General features: G+C 40.8%; 1 protein-coding gene across 1 annotated transcript in view; it reads right to left on the bottom strand.

The window, feature by feature from the left end:
- The window catches only part of PAPSS2 (3'-phosphoadenosine 5'-phosphosulfate synthase 2), a 73013-nt gene that overhangs the window by 22558 nt on the left and 34177 nt on the right, over positions 1-16278 (bottom strand). Inside the window, exons 2-3 of the mRNA XM_037047279.1 lie at positions 4454-4571; positions 502-737 (exon numbers count right to left, since the gene is read on the bottom strand). Coding sequence (XP_036903174.1) covers positions 502-737; positions 4454-4571 — 354 coding nt within the window. The remainder of the gene's footprint in view (positions 1-501; positions 738-4453; positions 4572-16278) is intronic.

The raw sequence follows: 16278 nt of genomic DNA, 5'->3' as shown, positions 1-16278 counted from the left end.
AGCACTTCATTCAGAAGACATGTTCAGAGTACAGGTATCTTATTTGAAGCTCCCCAAAATTCCCTGTTGTAAAACAAGCGGAGTGACACTCCACCTCAGTGATTTCTGTATTAAACACACAGAACCTGGGGCTTTGGGAGTGAACTGCTGTTTCCTTTAAGCGAGCCAAGCATTCTGAGTTCTTGGAGAAATGAAATTACAGAGCTTTGGAGTTTTTCTTGTTTAACATGTTCTTCCTTTCAGCTCTGGCCAAGTGTACCTCACAATTGTGAACGTGGAAGGGGTTATGTCATCTGGTGCCCTGGCAGCTGGAAATGAAGGAAGTCTCTTTACATAACTAACATTAAATAGAGGAAATGAGGGGGCAAGGGAGGGGAGGAAGAAACGGTGGGGGAGGTAGAAAGTTGCTCTGTACCCCTCCCCAGCCCTGTCCCTGGCAGTCTGAGAACACAGGCGGTGTATGCGGGTGAGAACCGAGTGTGCAGGACCGAGTCAGTTTACCCTCGTGAAAGGAGAGATGAAGCTGGTAATGCAGACCAGACCAGCGTCCGCAAACAGCTTGGCCACCTCAGCAACCCGGCGGATGTTTTCTTCTCTGTCTCCAGGAGAGAATCCAAGGTTTCTGTTAAGGCCATGACGGACGTTGTCCCCGTCCATGGAGTAGCAAGGGATGGAGTGGGAGACCAGGTACTCTTCCAGAGCAAAGCTGATCGTGGTCTTCCCGGCACCGGAGAGACCTGTTCAGGACAGGCAGGACAAGACAGAAATTGTCTCTGACTGTTTAAGATGTAAATTGGAACCTAATCTTATCTGTGGCCTGATCCTAGTTTTTACTACACCTTCTTACAATCATTTGATTGATCTCAAATCTAAACCCTTAAAATCTAGAAAAACCATGGTTGACTACAAGTCAAGCACTTGCATTGCTTTCAAATCCTGAAATAACTATTTGTGCCTGCTTAGGACTATAGCCTTTCAAAGTGAGGGAGGTTCATACACGGGGAAACCGTGTGGGCTGCATTCGGTCCCTGCTATGTGCTATTTTGCCTGCAGAGTGTTTGAGACATCAGAAAGTTGCACCCAGAAATCCAAATTTCGGTTCTCTTGAAACTAAAACAACAACAACAACAACACAGAAGGTCTGGTAAGAGTGTTCCCATATCCTCTGTGACAACAATCAGCTTGAGTGGAGAGGACAGCCAGGCTGGGTGGCTCACGTCACAACCACCTACAACAGAGTCAGATACTATCCTGTGTTTTCGAACTTTTTCCAAAATGACTCTCAAAACATAAAGGCAGAGAAGCATCCTGAGCTGGGCTGTGGGTGTCTGCAGAACCACCATGCACTCTCAGGTGTTCACGTCCCTACATAGAGCAGAGTTACTAAGGACCTTTTACTGTGGTTTCGAAGAGCAATGGCTGGGAACACACTTTATAATTTCTCTATGAAGGAGACTATAAGGAGAAAAAGAAAGAAATACTACCTTCCAAAATTACTCAAGAGCTCAAAATCTAAACTACCCTGGAAGAGTAGCACTCTAAAAATTCGGTTGTCCTAAAGATCTCAGAACCTGAAGAATATGCCGTCGGGCCAAGCCACTGTCAGACAGCATCCGCGTACAGAAGAGGAAAAGTTAGGGGCAAAGAAAAGAAGGTTGAGAGGTTTCTACGGTGAAGACAGCAGGCGAAAAGGGAAAAAAGAAAAAATACCAGAAAAGCAGGGACGAGGACAGAGGGACCAGGAGACTTGTGAAGAAAGGTGACATATGAAAGGCAAACAAATATTTTCCATGTTTCAGGCTTTAAAGTCATGCCCCTGGCCTTAACACAGGGTCGTTAGAAGAAGTGTTTACATGAAGAATGTTTGGCCATCTCTATAAATCTTTGTTGAAAACTCAGTCTGTTATGTAACGTTGTCTATTATGTCACTCAGTGTCTGTTAGCAGTTCCGTCTGGTTGTGGCGTAGAAGAAATGTGACTCCTGAGTCTCTTGGATATTCTCTCCCATCAGAAAATGACAGAAAATAGCATAGACAGTAGGTAGAAAATAGATAGGGGGGAGGGCAAGAATAATAGGGGAAATAGAGAATCTAAAGAACTTGAGACACATGGTCATTGACTAAAGGGGGGAATTGGGGGGGCGGGGGTGTGCAGGGTGGAGGGGAATGAAGGGGGGGAATAGAACAACTGTAATAGTATAATCAATAAAATATATTTTAAAAAACATTATGCTGAGTGAAATAAAGAAAATGACAGAAATAATGGAAATTTCCTTCGCTTTTGTTTCAGCACTCAGGAAACTAAGAACTAAATAGCAGTAACTGTATAAAGCTATATTGTCACCATACTTAAAAAAAAAACTGGTGTAATAATAATTACATTTGTCAAGAGATTTATCACAGACTAGGCACTGTGCCCAGTGTGTGTTTACTCTTATTTCACCCAGTTCTACCCACACGCCCACGAGAAAGGCACTGTGTTTATTCCTCAGAGAGAGATTAACTGGCTTGGCCAAAGTCACACAGTTAGTGTAGGAGAAGCGAGGGCCCACAAGCAGGTCTCTGGATTAGAAGTATTTAGTTTCTTCTAGATGGCCTGGTCAATATCTTACCTCTGCAATTTTAGAATAAAAAATAAAATAGGAAAAGATTATTTTTTAAAAGTAAGAAAAGCCAAAGGAAGTATACTCTTTAAAATTTTCCCTCTCTTCCACCAGTTCTTTTTCATTTTTCAAGGGTGTTCCACATTTTAGAAAGTGGGCACTGTGTGGATGTCCCAATACGAAAGTAGGCAAATACATGAAGGCAAACACTTCATGAAGACAAGCACATAACAAGAGAGAAACATCTGGAACACAGCTGCGTTTCATCTACTGCTGCCCATTATGTCTACAAGAGGGAGCTGGGGAAAACATTTCAGGAATCATGATAGGTGAATGCTGCCTTTTGGAATAGGGCAGGCCCCTTGCCCACTGTCTATCCTCCCCCTGGAAGCTGGAAAAAAGTTGATGGACCAGGAATGAATGAAACCAGAAGACCAAAAGTAAGTGCTAAAGTCACTAGAAAAAAAAAACTTGAAAAAGAAGAATGAAGCTGATTTAGACAAAAATGGGAAACACAGAGGATATTAAGAAAAGAGGCAAGGCAGGCCCCTGCCTGGCGTATTCGTTAAAATTATCCTCAGGTAAGAATACTTCAGCGTTTGTGCATAGAGACCAATGCATAAGTTGATTTCATAACCTCTGTAAACATATCTTTGTATCTGGGGTCATCTCTATTTGAAATATTATGACTATAACATGAATCTCATTTTTTCTTTTGAATCCAGGCTATCTCAGAATTTTCCCAGGAATCAACTACTTCTGCCTTGTACATAAAGGATAAGGTCACAGCCCAGGACTTATTCCAGTCCTGTCACTGACCCTCAGCTTTGTCGTTCTGTGGCTATAAAAACACAGGAAAAGGGAGATTCATTTGGTTACCTCAGTGGGAGGGAGTTACTTCTATACGCAAGGGGCAATCCTCAGCTAAATAGAAATCACTCATTTTCCTTCTTACAGAGAGTTTAACTTTTTTTTTTAATATGTTTTTTTAAAGATTTTATTTATTTATTCATCTTTAGAGGGGAAGGAGAGAGGGAGAGAAACATCAATGTATGTTTGCCTTTCGTGCGTCCCCTGCTGGGAGTTGACCTGCAGGGAACCGGCCTGCAACCCAGACATGTGCCCTGACTGGGAATCGAACCACGATCCTCTGGTTCGCAGGCCCGCGCTCAATCCACTGAGCTATACCAGCCAGGGCTGAGAGTTTAACTTTTTAACACTAAGGACAAGAGTTTCCCAGGATGCTGAAATATCAGAAAACAATAAAGAGTATCTCTAAACGCCCAAAACTTCATGCTTGATGCCAAGTGCTTGATGTCAAGTGAGGAAAGCCCCGTGCAAAACTTCCGGTAGCTGTGCTTAGGCATGAGGTTGAGTAGTGTGGAATTTCTTAGTCCAAAAGGGAATGTTGTCGTCAGCTTGTCCCATCTCCTGATGAAGAGGAGAAAACTGAGAACTAGAGACCTTTCGTGGCTTGACCAAAGTCCTAGTTTTCACCAACGGTCAAGTGAGGAGTAACACCTCCTTCAGCCTCCTTCTAATGTTAAACACATAATAATGTTACATCCATTTTCCCTTAAAATTTTGTGTCACACAGCAATTTTCTAAAAGAGTTTATTTATTTATTTTTAGAGAGAGGGGAAAGGAGGGAGAGAGAGAGAAACATCCATGTGTGGTTGCCTCTCATGCACCCTCTACTGGGGACCTGGCCTGCAACCCAGGCATGTGCCCTGACTGGGAATCAAACCAGCTACACTTTGCTTGGCAGGCTGGCACTCAATCCACTGAGCCATATTAGCCAGGGCCACACATCAATTTTTGATTTTGAAAAAATCTCTCAAAATGGCATACCTGTCAGCCACACGGTACATCCTCGGAATCCACCCCTTGTTCCAACAACCTGCCCTCTCTTATTCCTGCTCACATGGTGGGCCTGATAGATGACATTGGTGGATTTCTGCTGGATCTCCTACAAAAAACCACAAGATCAAGTATAATAGTTAATAAGATAATAAACATAATATGTATAATTGGCATATGGAGTATCATTAATTCTACTAGAATACCCATCATGACTGGTTGAAAGCATAATTTGAATGAGACTGTTATTGATACACTCTAAAAGCTCTGGTTCCATGACATTTTAAAATGTGCAGCTTTTGGTGAAATTTTGGGGGGGTGATGTGTGATCCAAGGAGGGTGGGGTATACGGAACCCATAAAGGTGGTTAAAGAAAAAGGTCGGGACTTCTGGCCAAAATGGAGGCATAGGTGGGAACACTGTACCTCTTCGCACAACCAAATTTAAGGACAACAAAGATTCAGAAACAAAAGTACAACCAGAACAGACAGAAAAATTGAACTGTACTGAAGTCCGACAACAACGAACCATTCATCCAGACCAGTAAGAGGGGCAGAGTCGGCGGCCAGCAGAAAGGGATCCCAGCAGGAAAAGGCTGTGGTTAGCAGAACTGGGTGTGGGGAGGAATTGAGCAAATCCAGTGAGACACACAAGGCGGTTGGCTGACTGCGGACACATTCGCTCGCAGATAAACCAGGCAAAAAACAGGCAGTGAGACAGACTGAGCAACCCGGGGCCTCAGTGACAGAAGTAAAGCCTAAAAGCACCGACCAAAAACACTTGTGGGGGTTGAGGTGCCGGGAGAGACTCCCAGGCTCACAGGAGAGTTCATTGTAGAGACCCAGGGGGTCCTAGAACGCACACCAGCCCACCCACCTGGGAACCAGCACCAGAAGGGCCCAATTTGCTTGTGAGAAGCGGCAGAGGGAACCAAAATCCAAGAGAGAGCAGAGCAAGCTCCATTATTCCCTCTCTGACCCCACCCCCACAAACAGCATCACAACTCAGCAACTGGGTTGACCCACCCTGGTGAACATCTAAGGCTTTGCCCCTCATATATAACAGGTGTGACTGGACCAAACAATTATGGCTCAAACAGAAGAATAAATCAAAGCCCCAGAGTCAATACTTTTAAGCGACCAAGAGATAGCCAACCTATTGGATGCACAGTTCAAAGCACTGGTGATCAGGATGTTCACAGAATTGGTTGATTTTGGCTGCAAATTAGATGAAAAAATGAAGGCTACACTAAATGAAATGAAGCAAAATGCACAAGGAACCAATAGTGATGGGAAGAAAACTGGGACTCAGATCAATGGAGTGGACTAGAAGGAAGAAAGAAACAACCAAATAGAAAAGAATGAAGAAACAAGCATTCAAAAAAATGAGAAGAGGCTTAGGAACCTCCAGGACATCTTTAAACGTCCCAACACCTGAATTATAGGGGTACCACAAGGGAAAGAGGAAAGCAGCAAGTGGAAAACTTATTTGAACAAATAATAAAGAAGCACATCCCCAATCTGGCAAAGAAAATAGACTTCCAGGAAATCCAGGAAGCTCAGAGAGTCTCAAAGAAGTTGGACCCAAAGAGGAACACACCAAGGCACATCATAATTACATTACCCAAGATGAAAATGAAGGAGAGAATCCTAGAAGCAGCAAGAAATAAGGGGACAGTCACCTACAAAGGAGTTCCCATCAGACTGTCAGCAGATTCTCAAAAGAGACCTTACAGGCAAGAAAGGACTGGAAAGAAGTATTCCAAGTCATGAAAGGCAAGGACCTACATCCAAGATTGTTCTATCCAGCAAAGCTTTCATTTAGAATAGAAGGGCAGATAAAGTGCTTCTCAGATAAGGTCAGGTTCAAGGAGTTCATCATCACCAAGCCCTTATTATATGAAGGTTAAAGGGACTTATCTAAGAAAAAGAAGATAAAAAATATGAACAGTGAAAGGACAACAAACTCACAGTTATTAACCACACCTAAAACAAAAGCAAACTAAGCAAACAACTAGAACAGGAACAGAACCCCAGAAATGGAGATCACATGGAGGGTTAGCAACAGGGGTGTGGGAGGAGGAGAGAGGGGGAAAAGGTACAGAGAATAAGTAGCATAGACAGTAGGTAGAAAATAGAGAGGGGGAGGGCAAAAATAGTATGGGAAATGTAGAAGCTAAAGACATGAACTAAAGGGGGGAATGTGGGGGGAGGTATGCAGGGTGGAGGGGAATGAAGGGGGGAATGGGACAACTGTAATGGCATAATCAATAAAATACATTTTTTTAAAAAAGGAAAAAAAGGTTGGGAGCTACCCACATATGTTTCTGGTGTGGTAATTGAATTTCGCATGACAGAAGTAATTCAAGCTGCTGAACTATAAAAATCTACAAAGCCCTTTAAACGTCACACACATTCACCCATCAGAGACAAGAAAGCACCAATATTCTTTGAGCAAGCCCCAGAGAGTCTTAGGAACCTCTGGGCTACGCAATGGCGACTTTTACATGCTTGGAGCAAATGAAATCACCTCTTCATGCCACCTCATTTGGGAAAAATAAACAAGCAAATGAACAAAGGGGGATACAAGTAGGACTATTTGGAGGCTATGTGAATAAAGGGTGTGAACACGCTCTGTAAAGTTCTCTACAAATGTGGATGCTGACAATGATTATTGAGTGTACACGCCCAACAGGAGAGGCTGGAGCCAGCTGGATCAGGACTAGGAAAATCACTTGCAGACCACGAGGGAGGAAGCCCCCTATTGGCCCTAGGTGCTGGGAAAGGCAGTGCACACCAGTGGGGCAGACCTGCTGGTGAGGCACAGAGCGCCCTGTGCCCTGCAAAGGAGCCAGGCAGGTCCGGAATGCGCAGCATCAGAGGGAGCCAATAGGAAGTCATTGAAAGCTGGGATCAGCTGGATCCTCTGAAACCTTCCAAAGCTAGATGCTCTCTGATTGATCATCCATCAGGCAAGCTAGGTGAGATCCCAAGACTAGGAAGAGGTGGGATATAGTCACTGGCTTTCGCTTATGGGTTCACAAGTGGGGCAAAAGAGGCTATTTCTTGAGATATCCTAGCAGTATTTCCCCTGGTGAACAAATCCCCTGAAGGTATCTCAGTCTTTTGTGCCAAGTGTACTTTATAGCTCAAGGGAAGCATTCCTTTCTTTTTCTCTATTTCCTTGTTAATCACTGCCACTAGATTCAAGAACTTTGAATCTGGCTATCAGGTGAAAAAGTCAGCTCATCAGCTCATTCATTCTCTGCTTCAGGGGTTGTTTACGTAAATGATCTTTAACAAGAAAATAATTCTGAGACGTCCTAAATTAAATCACAGCAGGCCAGAGGATGGGAGTTAATCAGGTAAGAGCCACAGGCCAAAATCAACAAAAGGCTGCTCACATTCCTGAATACGTGTTGAAATTTTGAATCAACTTCCAGGCTGCTTTCTTTAAAAAAAAAAAAAAAAGCCAACCACCAGATGCCACCACATCCTGCTTATGTATGAACTTTCCAGACTGTTGCCACAGTCCATCAGAAGTAGGAACTATTTCTCCCTTAGGGACCATATCCTAGGACTGCCCCTACCTCACCTTTACCTGCCATCCCACAGCCAATGTAAATTCTTTCAAAACAACTTACATCTTTCTTCCCCAAACCCACTGTACAAAAGAGCCCATCCACTCTGGGACCAAGGACATGCTCATAATCTCCATCCAGCCCTGCTACTGGTGCTGTAGACCACATGTCCCAGGACCTGGTCCTTTTTCTGGCAAGCAGATGCTCAACAAACCCTTTACATGGTATGTCTGATTCTATTACATATAAGCTTCCATTTGAAGGAATTTACTGGTTGTCCTCAAACAATTAATTATCAATTATTTAAAACCAAGACAATTCAATCTTTAAAAATGGGCAAAAGGTTTCAACAATCACTTGACAAAGGAAGATACCCATGGGTCGGTAAGCACATGAAGAAGCACTCAATGTTCTCAGCCATGAGAGAAATGCAAATTAAGACCAAATGAGATGTGACGGGTAACATCCAATGGCATTAAATGTTCTCACATGTTGGCAGTGGAGGTGTAAGATGGTGCAACCATCTTGGAAAAAAGCCTAGCAGTTTCTCATAAAAGTAAACATTTACCAGCTCTATGACTCAGCAATTGCATTCATAGATGTTTACTCAAGAGAAGTGAAAACATGTCCACAAAAAGACTTGTACAAAAATATTCTTAGCAACTGTATTTGGACAAAAACTGAAAATAACCAAGTGTCCATCAATAAACAAACGAATAAAACCTACACCAAAAACACCTTACAAAACCCAAAACTGTAGAATCCTTATATAGTGGAATGTACTCAGCAATATAAAGGAATGGACTCCTGATACATGCAACATGGCTAATAAATAAAAACATTTTGTTGAGTCAAAGAAGTCTTACATTTAAAAAAACCTACATATAATTCCATGTATGTGAAGTCTCCAAATAGGGAAAACTAATTTACTAAGTCAGAACAGCAGTTGCTTTGGGGTGACAATGCTAGGCTTAAAGGACACAGTGTTGGTGCTCCTGCTGCAGCTCACTGGAGGTACGCTTCCTGGTGGGTAAATTTTACCACATGCTAAAAAGAAAAGAGCCGCTTAAGAAAGTAAGCAAACCAGAAAACATAAGATTCAGATGGTGGAACTCTACTGGTTGCTGTTGTTGCTTTTATGGAGAAGGGCTGTGGTCCGAGTCACAGCATATGTACTTAAGGGGCCACTGCCTGCCTGTGCACAGAGATGTGTTCCAGAGCTTAATTTTCCTCTCCTTTGGGTGTTTCTTCTCCCTAGAGGGAGAGATCTAGAATAAATTCCAGGCTTCGTTAGTCTTCTAATTGGAGGAAACTTCGTTATGATCTTGTTAATCACCTCCCCAACAAGTGCTTGGTTTTCCAAAAGCAGTTCAGAAATGACCAGAAGGAATTACTCTAAAGGTATTTAACAGTAGCCCTGACCTTATGGCTCAGTGGGCTGGGCATCATCCCACAGAAGCCAGAGGTCACCAGTTCAATTTCAGGTCAGGGCCCATGCCTAGGCTGGGGGTTTGGTCCCTGGTCAGGGACGTGTACAAAGGCAAACGATTGATGGTTCCCTCCCTCTCTTTCTGGAACAGTTGGAAAATTTTCTCCTTTTGTCCTCCTTTATTGGGTTCCCCCTTTCCCTCCTATGATCCCCACTTTAGTTCATGTCCATGGGTCATGCATATAAGTTCTTTGGTTTCTCCATTGCCAATACTGTTCTTAACATCCCCCTGTCTATTTTGTACCTAACCAATTATGCTTCTAAATCCTTATACCTTTTCCCCCATTCTCCCCTTTCCCACTCACAGTTGATAACCCTTCAAATGATCTCCATATCTATGATTCTGTTCCTGTTCTGGTTGTTTGCTTAGTTTGTTATTGCTTGTTTTTTAGATTTAGTTGTTGATAGTTCTGATATCACATTGTGGTTTTAACTTGCATTTCTTAGATGAATAGTGATGTTGAGCATCTTTTCATATGTCTATTGGCCATCTGTAAGTCCTGTTTGAAGAAGTGTCTATTCAGGTCCTTTGCCTATTTTTAATTGGATTGCTTGTTTTGATGTTGAGTTTTATAAGTTCTTTATAAATTTTGCATATTATCCCTTTTTCAGATGTATTGGTGAATATGCACCCCATTCAGTGGGTTGTCTTTTTATTTTGTTGGTTTCCTTTACTGTTCAAAAACTAAGAATATAAGCAATAAGCACCCCTATGTTATTTGCAGCATTTTTAATGATTGCCAAGATTTGGAAGCAGCCCAAGTGTCCATCAGTAGATGAGTGGATAAAACAACTATGGGACATTGGCACAATGGAATACTACTTGACCATAAAAAAGATAATTTTACCCTTTGCAACAGCATGGATGGACCTGGAGAACACTATGTTAAGTAAAATAAGCCAGTCAGAGGAAGAAAATTACCATATGATTTCACTCATTTGTGCAATCTAATGAACCAACTAAACAAGCAAAATAGAGACAGACTCATAGATAGAGAGCAGGATGACAGCTCTGTGGGGGTGGGAGTTAAGGGCTGGAGGGATGGAGCAAAAAGGAAGAAGGACTCATGGACACTGACAAGAGTGTGGTTATTGCTGGGGGGAGGAGGGTATATGGGGGATAAATGAAAAAACACAATAAAAACATTTTTAGCCCTGGCTGGTATGGCTCAGTAGTTGAGTGCTGGCCTGCAAAACAAAGGGTTGCTGGTTTGATTCCCAGTCAGGGCACATGCCTGGGTTGTGGGCCAGGTGCCCAGTGAAGGGTGCATGAGAGGCAACCATACACTGATATTTCTCTCCCTTTCTTCACCTCACCAAAAAATAAATAAAATCTTTAAAAAATAAAAATTTTTAAAAAGGTCAATCTTTTAAAAAAATTTTAATTTTAAAAAAATTTTAAATTATTGTTCAAGTACAGTTTTCTGCCTTTTCCCTCATTCCAGCTCACCCCCCTCAGCCCTCCCCACCTCCCTCCCATTTCCATCTTGTTATTGTCCATGTGTCCTTTATACTTGTTCCTGCAAACCCTTTCCCTTTTCCCCTGAAATTCCCTTCTGTCTCCCCTCCGGACACTGTCAGCCTGTTCTCTATTTCAGTGTCTTTGGTTATATTTTGCTTGTTTGTTTGTTTTGATGATTAGATTCCTGTTAAAGGTGAGATCATATGATATTTGTCTTTCACCACCTGGCTTATTTCGTTTAGCGTAATGCTCTCCAGTTCCATCCATGTTGTCTCAAAGGGCAGGAGCTCAAAAAAGGTCAATCCTTACCTTAAGTAAGCCATATCTTTGGAACGTCAGAGTAATTCATTTTTTTTTTCAGACTGCTCAGGATATACCCACTGCATCAAAGCAACCTCTCATTGTTATCTCATTTCCTGAATGCCACCTCTCTGTGCTATAAATGTTCATTGTTAACTACCTTATATCCACCAATGCAAAAGAAGTATTTGTCTCTCCATTCTACTCTTTATCCAGTCTCAGAGATTTCCCTGCTTTGCCTTCTTCTGCCTCCCTAATCTATCACCAATGAATTCCATGCAACCCCCTTTAGTCTCCTCCTTTGATTTCAATATATAAAATAAGCTGCAAAATCACCATGTTCCACATCATTTTCTCATTCCATTGAGATTATGTTTCCTGGCAGTTATTGTCAGTTTAACACAAATAAACTCATAATTTTTTTATAAGTTTGGACATTTCTTATGTCAAGTGGGCTAAGAATAGTTTCCTCACAGGGTTGCTGTAAGGATGAAATAAAATGATGTTCTGTGTGAAGTATCAAAGAAAATGTAACACACAGTAAGAGGTTGAATCCGATGAGGCCCAGGTGGCATTTAATCTGCCCTAGAGGAATCATGACAGTTTGAGCTCTAAGCCACCCAGACTTTGACGTGTTCTAGGGATTTGGGTCCACTCTAAGGCAAGTCTGCGGAGGTGGAGCTCCCAATCAAATCAGACAGTGGATAGGACAGCAGTTGGTTTGGGGTGAAGAGTCACACACACACAGTCATTGTTGCTGCTCCAATTGTCATTATCTTTGGCCCAAAGCCCAGCTGCTATGTACACCCATCTGAGATGAACAAGTTTGAAGCCTTCTCATTCTACCCCAAACTTCCTGCTCTCTTGCTTTCTCAGTTATAACCCTTAGTTTTCAGTTTGGGGATGTCCTTTGCTCGAGAGCTATTAGAGTTGGGACCTTCACACACAGCACAGGATTGCAGTGTTGTCCCTCTGCCAGATCCGCTCTTCCCCCATTGATGCAGAAGGGGAAAGGGAACTTCTGGATCTCGGGATGGGGTAGACTAGGTCAGGGCATACATCCTCAGCCTTGATGGGGAAAAAACTTCAGATGGGGCATCCTTGGAGCCAAATTTAAGCACATGTCACAGGGAGTAGTAGTGTGAAAAGGAGGATGCTGGAGAAACGTGGATGCTGAAAACCACGTGTCAGGTTATGGCTTTCCCAATGCTCAAACATTTTTTAAATATGTGCATAATTTCATCAATAAAAATTGAGTAAGCTGACTTGAGTTTATAGTCTCCTGGCTCATATGCAGGAACACTCTGTCTCCTTTGAACTTGGCCCTGATGCTACTGATTAAAAGTGTTCCAAAGCTCCATGTCTTCAGTGTACAGGTTGAAAATTCATTTACAGATTCATTTTCAGAAAGAAGCAACTTCAATAATTGCTCTCTCGGGCTCCTAGTAGAAGCTCCACCTTCAGATGCATTATCTTGCTTATTGCTCAAAACCTGGGAGCTGAGGAGGCTGGGCATGGTGACCTGTTTACAGATCAAACAGTGCTGGCTGAAGTCCCACACCTGGAACGTGGAGGATGTGTGCCAGGCTTCCTGGCTCTTAAGTGCAGGTCTGACTCCTGCCTAGGCACAATTCCTAGTTTCCAGTCCCTGCTGTGTGACCTCTGTGTCACAGCTTCCTCTCATGGACTAAAGGAGATCATTAAGGCTTTTGATACTATGTGAAAATGTAAACAAAAAACCATTCTCCATTTTCATTAACATGAGTAGCTTCAAATCTTTACAGTTACCAATCTTTATTTATTTTTCTTTCCTTTCAGAGTATTTCCTTGGGGTGTATAACCTAAAGTGAAATAATTAAGTATTAAAAGTTATAAACTATTTAAGAGATCTCACTATGTATCACCAGTTCATTTTCCAAAGGACAAAGCCAACTTACCAGGCTACCATAATATACCTGTTTCTAAATATTCCAACGAATTTGTTATATTTGTAATTTTACTGTTTTCCCCTTAGATTACTTTGTACTTACTAATTACTAGTAAGAATATGCATTTTTCCATGTAATAAGTTACTTATGAATTTGTGTTTGTCTCTTTTTATATTAATTAACTGCAGTCTGGACAATGACCTCAGCCACTTTTTTCTTTTTTGTTTGTTTTCTTTTTACTTCATTTACTATTTAAAATATTTTTTTGTTCTTTTTCTGTATTTTGTATAGCAAAATTTTAATTCATTATATTTGTTCACTTGCTTATATATATATATATAAATATATAAAATATATATCATAATACCACATAATATATATATCATATTAAAGGTTATTTTAAGAATATATAAAATATTACTCTTGTCTTTGATGTCTCTCCATTTGATCATTCAGTATAGCTGGTCCAAATATGCTCCCCAAACTTTCTGTTTTGATATAATTAAACTTTATTAACTTTGCAATACATCTGACCTTTTTATAATGAATCATGTGGTTATATCGGTCAACTTTATTTCTTTTCCATCATTATATCCAGTGACTTCAATGTGTTCTATTATAATATGTTATATTATAATTCGTTATAATATAACATAACAATTATAATATAACATATTGTGATTATAATGTAATTATAATATAACATATACTATAATGTGTTATATTATAATTAATTTTCCTATTTAAAATTTTTAATAGCTTGGATCTACTTCTGGAATTATTTTTTTAGATTTTATTTATTTATTCCTTCTTTTAGAGAGAGGGGAAAAAAGAGAGAATGAGAAGGACGGAAACATCGATATGCGAGAGAAACACTGGCCGGTTGCCCCTCACAGGCCTGCAGCTGGGGACCTGGCCCGTACATGGAAACCCACCTGTGACCCTTTGATTTGCAGGACTACACTCGACCCACTGAGCCACACCAGTCAGGGCTTGAATTCTTATATATGGTTCTGATAGTTACTATTCTGTAGTATGTTTTAAAATTCTGAACATAAAAAGCTCTTTTATAATTCTAGTTTATTCTTAAACTCATTCTCCCATGGAAATAAAATTATTCAAGTTTTGTTGAGAACATGTGATGCCTCACTATGATTTCTCCCTGCTAGTCCTGCCAATTCTCAAAGAACCTCAGCATTATAACGCAGAAAAAAGGAATCATTAACCAAAAATGTTCGTGGTGACATTATTCAAAATAGTGAAACCAGAAACAATCAAAATGTCCATCGATTAAATAGATTATGGCACATCCATATTATGAATATGTATGCCTATATTTATTGATGTAAAAATATATAATGAATATATCATGATGAGAAAATAGGTTACAGAGTAAATTAAAGTTAATTCCATTTTTCAGTATATGTTTTTTTATGTACAAATATGTGTATTTGTATGTATGAGGCTAAAAAGAAAAAAGCTGAAAAATAAAGAACAGAATGCTAATAGTAATTATCTTGAGGGTTAGGTAATTCTAGGTAATTATTTTTCTTCTGTCTCTATATTCTGATTTTTCTATATTAAACTTGAAAATAAATATATTTTTAAATATGAAGAATTTCTCAACCAGAAAATGAGGAGCCGAGCGGTCTGATGCTCAAAGGGTCACAGATACGTGAACAAAAGTGAGTTGTGAGGCACAATACCACCGAGAGAACAACCAGATGTCACCAACAAATTAAAAAACCGATCACTCTGTTATCTTGAAATAAACCTTTGAGGCAGCTAGTCCCCTGATAATACATAATGGAGTACAATAAACTCTGGCAGATGACCTTTAAAGTACAGTCTGTGCCGCTCGATCACAGTGGTTGTGGTTTTGGGTGCTTAGTCATTTCATGCAGAGAAGAAGTGCCCGTGGAGAAGCTTTGGTGGCTTTTGGAAGCAGACGCCACAGATGAGAACCTCTGTTCACTCTACTATACCAACATTCTGGTTTAGGAAGCTGGAGCCTGAGTCAGCTGGAGGCGCCTCACAGGAACGAACCTCTGGGAGAAACATATCCTATCAATCTTAGTAAAATATGTAAGCAGCTGAACAGCAGGAAGGGCATCTGACTCAACTTTGATGCAATCACTGTCCACTGGACATTTGAGGTTCAACTCCAACCCTGTGGTTATTGGTAGATATGGAAGTTTTGACTGAAGAAGTGTCACTGAAGTGAAAACTTTTAAAAAAGGGTTTCCGCTGAGGAAAATAAGGTCCTAAGGCATTCTGCATAAAGGGAGATTATAGATTATTTGAGAGAGCTAGGTCAAATATCACAAATACAGCTTTCATTATAAGCTGTATATACTTCTTGTCATGCCAACCACGCCTTCCCGAAAACCACCAGCTTCATGGGGACACACTTTGTGTTAAACTACTCTGGGGTTAAAAAGGAAGGAACCATAGCCCGTAGCCAGTGACAAAATACCAGCTGTGAAAATTGACACAAATGAGTTGACACATTTCCGAAAAGAACAGATTAAATCATTTGTCAAAAACAGTTATTGGACAATACAGAAATGACCCAAATCTGGAATTTATAAATTAAAAGTGTGACTTCATGAAAACAGTTTTAGGATGGGTGTAAAATTTCTTTAAGACCAAAACTGATCATTTTCCCACCAATTCCTACCAGAGAAAGATTTAATGAACAGGCTAAAACTATAAGTAAAAAAACAATTTAAGGGGAAAACACACCCAATAACTAATTTGACTTGACTTTTGGAAGTCACCACCATGAAATAAACCACAGACAGATGTCACATGGACAAGAATTTGAATGCTGTGAAAGAAAATGACAATGACAACAAAGAGTCCAAGGGGAGGGCATAGTTAAGGCATCCTTTAAAAAATTCCACAAGGCTTTGCTTATTAAATATTTGCAGTATTTGCCTTTTTTGGAAGCATCTTAAAACCATGAAAATTGTCAGGAAACCTGGGATGGCACATTCAGAGAGTGTGCATGCATCGTTCGATGTTTGCCAAGGTAAGGGGAGAAGCCCCCTCCTC

Source organism: Sturnira hondurensis, unplaced genomic scaffold (assembly GCF_014824575.4).
Source record: "Sturnira hondurensis isolate 20B ecotype Veracruz unplaced genomic scaffold, ASM1482457v3 Scaffold0005563, whole genome shotgun sequence".
In the NCBI taxonomy this organism is placed as follows: domain Eukaryota; kingdom Metazoa; phylum Chordata; class Mammalia; order Chiroptera; family Phyllostomidae; genus Sturnira; species Sturnira hondurensis.
This window is presented reverse-complemented; position numbering and strand designations above follow the sequence as displayed.